General features: G+C 37.1%; 1 protein-coding gene and 1 long non-coding RNA gene across 3 annotated transcripts in view; one reads left to right on the top strand and one right to left on the bottom strand.

Moving 5' to 3' along the window:
• Positions 1 to 843: 843 nt before the first annotated feature.
• Positions 844 to 7,671, bottom strand: part of SDHA (succinate dehydrogenase complex flavoprotein subunit A) — a 40,575-nt gene continuing 33,747 nt past the window's right edge. Inside the window, exons 14-15 of the mRNA XM_034416331.3 lie at positions 4,139 to 4,252; positions 844 to 1,407 (exon numbers count right to left, since the gene is read on the bottom strand). Of these exons, the coding sequence (XP_034272222.1) occupies positions 1,321 to 1,407; positions 4,139 to 4,252 (201 nt within the window). The 3' untranslated portion in view covers positions 844 to 1,320. The remainder of the gene's footprint in view (positions 1,408 to 4,138; positions 4,253 to 7,671) is intronic.
• Positions 3,186 to 7,671, top strand: part of LOC117664906 (uncharacterized) — a 32,055-nt gene continuing 27,569 nt past the window's right edge. Inside the window, exons 1-2 of one of the 2 annotated variants that reach the window (XR_015734223.1) lie at positions 3,186 to 3,271; positions 5,705 to 6,579. This is a non-coding gene — a long non-coding RNA (uncharacterized LOC117664906). Of the gene's footprint in view, positions 3,272 to 5,704; positions 6,580 to 7,671 lie in introns of those variants that run through there. The other variant, XR_004591194.2, reaches the window with a different exon arrangement.

Raw genomic sequence — 7,671 nt, 5'->3', positions numbered from 1 at the left:
CAGCAACAAGGTTACAGTCATATAGTCAAAAGTGGGAGAAGATGGGTGATAGGATGGATGAGAAGATTAATAGTAATGCAGACTTAGTAACTAGTTTGACAGTGACTTTATCCGGAAGCCTCAGAGAATCACCATCTTGTGAACATGCTTTTTATTGGCCAGAGCATTCCTGACATCAGGACATCAGTGACACACAATGTCCTTGAAAGACTTCCAAAGGAGAAGGATGACTATTTCTGTACTCTTGTGGATATTTCTGTACTTCTTTATCTTATCTAGAGTGTGCCAGCCTTTCTGGGTGATGAAGTACATAATTTAGCAAACATAGAAATATGAGTGTCACTGTGTGTTCAGGTTCCATCTTGCTTTGAGGCGCATGTTTTTATTCAGCTGAATAAAATGTAAAGCTTATTGAGGCAAATACCTGAACACCTTTATTTCTAAATAAAGGCAAATACCTTTATTTCTACCAAGCCATACCTGAAACTGGTAAACAGGTGCAGTTTCACATTCTTTTTCCAGGTCAGATGTTCTTAAACATGCCAATTCTCACACTTCTGTTTCTATCAGAGCTGTCACCCCCTCTTCCTGCTCATCGCTACTCTCTACATTCCATTGCCCCCTCTTCTCTCCCTAGCCAGCAAAGAAGCCAGCAAAGCATATAAGCTGAAGATGGCAGATCTGACCCAATAGTTATCAATTTATCTTTATTTATCTTACTGACCTGAGATTTTTTTTTCAAAAACACCCATTTTAATTCAATACCTCACTAAAATGAAAAGGATAAAGTAGTTTAAGTGCTTGTAACAATCAAGAAAAACCCATTTGAAATAACATTCATAATCATAATGACTGCAGCAATTATATTTTTAAATGTCATGCAGTTACTAAAAGTTACAATGCAGTAATAAATTTCTGTAAGCACAAATCAATCTATTAAATGATACTCTACATTGCTGGTCTTGATGGTGCGTTTACATTCAATAAAAGCCCCTCATTTCCATCACATACGTATAGTTTCTTAATATAACACACTAGAAATTTATTACAGGTGAATGAAAATAATGTATGCAACAATAAGCAGATTCCTAGTGTCCTGAAAAAATTAGAAACTGACTCGCATGCAAGAATATTTTGATATTGCAATATATAGTTCATGTCTCAAAACTCAGTTTTCTCACACATGAAGCATAAAAAATTAGAGCAGATTTTGGATTTTGAAAGGTTTAAATTAACATGCTATTTTTATCTACTACAATGGATAACGTTTGCCTGGTATGTTTGCATATGCATTAAAAGCAAACATTTAAATCAAAATAACTAATAAGACCGAATGGCTGGTGGAACTGCAGCACAATCTTCTTCATTCAGGGTTTTATCTATTACAGGTCTATAATCCAGTGAAACCTTTAAAAAAATAAAGATTCATCATTAATAAAGTACTATTAATACTTCATCTCTCATTTACCTTGTCAAAATTCTAATTTTATGATTTACATTGATATTAATAAATTTACAAATTATTATGATATATTACCATAAGTATTTAAATTTTATTTATGTGAAAAACATTCTACAAAAGAAATCAGGTCTATAATATTGCCACATTCATGCTAAAATTGTATTTTTTACTTTTGTAATTAAGTAGCACAAATTGTTATATAGCAAAATTTTAATTCAAACTTCAAGTCATATTCAACCTTTTGTGAACCTTCAGTTTGCAGATCATACACCAATGTAAGTTTTACCGATGCTATAAAGTGGCTTAGTAAAGCATTGAGACTATTGAAGTCAAACCAAGATACTTCTACAACTATCTCTACTTGCATGGAGTCAAAAATACGTAAGATGCTGTTCACTTAGGATCAGTCCTTTTAATAAATACCATCTAAGCAGAACCAAAAGGTTTTATTTAACCTCCTGCAGAATGAATAAAAAGGCTTTTATCCCAATATTCTGTCCTACTAGATTAGATTTTAATTTCCTCATCAAGCAAATATCCAAGAATCACATACAGTGGTACCACAGTACTCGTCCTTAATTGGTTCTGGGAGGCATGAGTACTAAAAAGGATGAGTATCAAACAAAACATGCCACTTACGTGACCCTTTGTTTTGGCTGGAAAGGACTTCTTATCTGTCCTTTTTCCTATATCAGTGACTTTTCCAGCATGGTCAATTTCTTGTCCACCCTTTGCGGCTGTCACCCACTTCCTTTTGCAGTGTGTTGATTACCAAAATACTCTTGAATACTAGGACATTTTCACATGAAAATGTTTTGCGTATCAAAGTTTTGAAGCAGTTAAGTACTGAGGTACCACTGTATTAGAAATTATTATTTATTAGAAATTTAAAGTAAGGGTAGGAGTACAGGTAGTCCTCACTTAATGACTGGTCATTTATTGATCAAAATTATAATGGACAACAAAAAGTTACTTACAACCCATCCTCAAAGTTACAATCGCTGCACCCATCCCCCTGCAGCCACATGATAGTACTTAGAGTGCTTGGCAATTGGCAATTGGCTTGCATTCACGACTGGCTGCAGAGTCTAAGTCATATGACTGCAATATTCAATGGGCTATTTTGCTGTTTTCCAACAAAAATGCCCATTCAGGAGAATGGATCATCTTAATGACTAGATTTTCTTACTCTATATCTCTATTGTGACTCACTTTATGGCAATAGTAATAGTAGTAAAATCAAGTGATATCATGTGACCTGATTAACAATTACAATTAATTATAATTATAATTTGAAGCCCAACTATAGTTGTTAAGCAAGGACTATTTGTATTGTAAGCCACATTGGTGACTTTAGATAGGCAAGATTATATACAATTTTGATATAATGATGATCCAAACTAGGGTTTGGTTACCTATGGCCTATAGGCTGGATCTGGCTTGTCACCCCAAATCATACAGTTTTTAGTCCCAATATGAAATAGAGGTAGACCTCATTAATTACCTTAATTGGGACTGAAATTTATGTTGCTAAAAAGGTAGTTATTAGGTGACACATTACATAACTATGTTGCTTAGCGATTGGCGTTCCAGTCACCTCAGTCTAGTTATTAGATAAAGAAAAGTACAATTGTTACGTGAGGACTTCCCACTTTTCCTGCCTTATACAAGTTGCTGGCTCTGTCCCATCTCCTACCCATCTGGGCCCAGCAACCTTTCTTCAGCAAGCAAGGCTTCTTTCCAAATGTTCCGGAGGTGTGCCCAGGACCTGGATCCTGGGCCAACAGTGGGAACAAGAAGACAATGAAGGTCAGCTGGGATTGCAAAGGTTGACAGAGGCAGATTGCAAAGTAGACATGGGGAAGAATAGGTGGATTGGAAGCATTGAATGCACACAGTGATTATAAATGTGGGTTGATTGCCAAATGCCCAAATTTTGACCCCATTATCAAGCAGGTGCTACAACAGCCATAACTTTGAATACCAGTTGTAACTTTGAATGGTTCCTGACCGAATGCATATTAAGTGAGGACTACCTGTATATTTATCTGACCTACTGTGGTCCTAAAACAGAATTCATGTTTATAATTCTATTACAAATACTTCCAATATCAGTGTATTCATCTGATGCAAAGGAAGAAATCAGCTTGCCCTCTGCCTTCAGACATGGCCTCTATTATCTATGTCAGGGATGCTCAACCCCTGGGCCGCAGACAGAACAGGGCTGTGAAAGTCAGCGAAGCTCCATCCGTGCACGAGTAAAATCCAGGCAGTGTGCAAAACCATGCCCTTCAGTCTGTAGAAAAACCGCTTTCCATAAAATTGGTCCCTGGCACCCAAAAGGTTGGGGACCACTGCCCTATGTGGTTGCTAATTCCTGGTCCAGACCCAATTATGCAAGGAAGTTCACATAGTGACCTTTAGCTTATACCTTCTCTACTAGGGATACCTCACTATTCAAAAAAAAAACAAACCAAACCAAACCAAAGGAAAGATGGGAAAAGACATAATTGAGGCTCCGATTCCTCAAGGAAAAGCAAGACATACATATAAATCCTTCAAGCACAATATTCTCTATTATTTCTAATAATTTATTTAATCATTCCTTTCAAGACCTGTGTTACTAGAAGTAGTATACAACTAAATAAATATTAAAATTAAGGAAATGTTTTATACCTTCCCGGTCTTCACATCTACATGAGAAAGTGTGTGTTTTCTCCAATGCTGCTCAAATGGTTTCTTCTGCTGTCCTGGAATTGGTTTAGAATAATCATATTCATCTATCCTAACCTAGAACATAAAATACAAGTGAGAGTATATTATGTTTGAAACTCACATTCAGGTAAGATCAGGTATGTTTCAAAACAACATAACTAGCTTAACACATCTTAAATGGTAAATATAAGTGTTGACCCTCACACTGATAACAGATTCAAGTATCTGCTAATTATATAACCCAGCCCTTATATGTTTTACAGTAAGAGAATAACAGAATTGGAAGGAATCCTGAAGGTCTTCTAGTCCAATGCACTGCTCATACCCTATACCATTCTGGATAATATCCAATCTCTTCTTAAAAACCTACAGTGATGGAGCACCCATAATTTCTGGAGCAAGCTGTTCCACTGAATTACTGTTCTCACTGACAGGAAATTTCTCCATAAGTCTAGGTTTGATCTCTCTTTGATAAACTTATATCTGTTATTTCTAATCTGGTGCATTGGAAAATAAGATAACCCCCTTTTTTCTGTGACAACCCCTCATATACTGGAAGATTACTTTCATATTACCTCTAGTCCTTCTAGAGGTACATACCCAGACATACCCAGTTCTCACAACTGTTCATTCTATGTTTTAGCCTCCAGTCACCTAATCATCTTCGTTGCTCTTCTCTGCACTTTCTAGTCTCAACATCTGTTTTGTATTGTAGTAACCAAAACCAGATGCAGTATTCCAAGTATGGTACTAATACTTAGCATGATATTGATACTATCCCTCTGTTGATGCAGTCTAGAACTGTATTGGCTTTTTTGCCAGCTGTAACACATTGCTAGTTCATACTTAATTTCCACTAGGACTCCTAGATATCTAACTCTGATCAGAGTCACTGCTATTGAACCAGGTACTACCTATTTGAGACCTGTACATTTGGTTTTTCTTGCCTAAGTGCAAGAGTGCAACTTTTTTTCACCACTGAATTGCTTTTTGTTGGATAGTTCAAATCCGTCAAAGATCCTTCTGGATATTAAACTTATCTTTTTCAGTGTTGCCCCAGTTTAGTGTTATCTGCAATTCTCATGAATTCCCTTTCTATCCCTTCATTTAACTCATTATGAAAATGTTGAAGAGTACTGGGCTTTGGACAGAACCTTGTAGATATAGTTCCATTGAGAATTATACATTAAGTGTGATTGGTCAGCTGGTTATGAATCTATCTGGTGGTGATGCTGTCTAGCCCTCATTTTTCTATCCTACCAAGAAGTAGACTGTGGTGCACCTTGTCAAATGCCTTACTGAAGTCCAAGTATATTACGTCCACAACATTTCACTGGTCCACTCATTATTATAAGACAACAATTTGTCTCATTGGACAAATTCAATAAGATTTGTCTGGCATAATCTGTTTTTGACATGTTAGCTTCTAGTAACAACTTTGCTTATTTCTAGTTATGTGCTGATGTGTTGCTTGATTATCTTTTCTAGTATCCTCCCAGGTACTGATGTTTTCCCTCTTTTTAAAAGATTAATTTCCTTTTGTGATGATCCACATCAGCTCCTTTCCAGTCCTCTGGTATTTCCCGAGTGCTCAATTTTTGAAAGATATGCTTCAACGATTCCAAGATCATGTCTGTCAGCTCCTTCAGAACCCTGGTCCTGAAGAATACATCTGGTCCTGGTGCTTTCAACTCATTTAGAGTAGATATATGTTCTCTTGACTTTTTTGACTTGTGTTACTAAGCTGTCTTTGTCAAATTGGACAATTTTTTCCTTTTAAATAAAGACAGGTACAAAAAAATTAAGCAGTTCTGCTTTCTTCTTCCCATTTTTTTCTGAACTCTTTTATTGTACTTTGTTACCCTTCATTTATGTCACCAAACAGACATGTCACTAATTCTTCATTTAGAATATTGCATATTTGTTCCCAAAACTTTAGGCCCATTCACTGGAACATAACATAAAGTCTAAATTTTATGACTTCCTACTTTCACAGGCTATAGTATATATATATGTATCAACTCCAGACTGGTCAAGGCTCTGTCTAGTGCCCAAGGATTGTTTGGGTCTGAATGGAAAGTTACAGATTCAGGCTCAATCAATTGCATGTGCTATGGGCACTGGATATAGACAGAAGCGCTGTATTAAAGATGCCTGCAGCACTTATTCTCCTCCACTTTGCACTGGAGAAAGAATTATATTTGGAGCACATTTCCAAAAGATGGTATGCTGTTTCTTAAATCAGAAGTGAAATGATCGCTAAGCTAGAGAGAGAGAAGATAGAGATAGACAAAGAACCAAAGCCAGAGAGAGCCAGAGACAAAAATCATTGGTTGCAGCCAACCATTCAGTGTCCTGTACCTGAGCCATTTTTTTTTCTTTTATTGTTGCCCATTTGTGCAGGGTGGGGTAATTGCTTAAATAAGCTATCTCTTCCCGAGCTGGTTTTCATCAAGTGCTTCACTAAGGGATAATTGCAAGTTAACAAGCTTAGCTCTGTGGCCTCAATTGATTGATTAGAATCCTCTGCTTCCCTGGCACTACTACCTGAAAATAACCAAACTGTAAACAGTTTGACACTGAAGGCCTTTGTTGTCAGGTGGATGAAATTTGGTCATAAATGTGTGCAATGTAATGAAAATGATTCATTATTATGGTTGAGTGCACAGTAAGTAGGGTATGTAGACTGGATTTGTGATTTTTATCCACCTATCAAGTGCTTCCCAAGGATTGGGATAGGCAAATGATGTTATTTTATCGTGTTAAAGGTATCAACACAGGATGTAAGCTATTCCAAGTAAAGCAATCTTTTGCAATTGGCTGATAGTGATTTTGTCAATGCTGGTGATGTTCAAGTGATGCTCCAGATATTTTGGGATTGCCCCAAGGTGCCTATTACCAAAGATAATTGGTGTTATCTTTGCTTTCTATTATTATTATGACATAGGCAGAGGTTGTTGTTTGATGATATTAAGATACAGGTAGTCCTTGACTTACAATTGTTGCTTAACAGATGTTTGGAATTATGGCGGACTCTCTAAATGCCACTGCAGCACTGCCATTTACCCTTATGACTGATCACAGCGATGCTGAAGTGCTTTCCCACTTATCTTCCCTCTCCTCAGTCCTTGCAAGTATTTGCTTCCCCAAACAATTCCTAGCAAACCTTAGACCCATTCCCACTCCTTCAGGCCTACACACTCCTCCTCACTTACCTTTTGAAGAGCTCCAAAGCCTTTAATAGTGCTGCAACAGGTTTTGCTGCATGGCATGATTGCTGTGCAATCTCATTAAGACAGCAAAGTGGGAGTTTCTTTTGTGACTGCCATTTCATCCCCATCCAGAAATGGGTGGGGACAAAATGGCAGCTGTTTTGGGGTCACCACTGTGTCCCAGGGACAAATTGCTCTAGTTTGCTGCCTTAATACAGATTGCATAGCTCTATAGAAGCTTTCTACTATTTTCAGAAGTTCTCTGCTGCATTGTGCAACCTC

The sequence above is a fragment of the Pantherophis guttatus genome, chromosome 4 (assembly GCF_059756535.1).
Source record: "Pantherophis guttatus breed Tessera chromosome 4, ASM5975653v1, whole genome shotgun sequence".
Classification (NCBI taxonomy): domain Eukaryota; kingdom Metazoa; phylum Chordata; class Lepidosauria; order Squamata; family Colubridae; genus Pantherophis; species Pantherophis guttatus.
The sequence above is the reverse complement of the archived record's forward strand: the minus strand, read 5'-3'. Positions and strand labels throughout refer to the sequence as shown.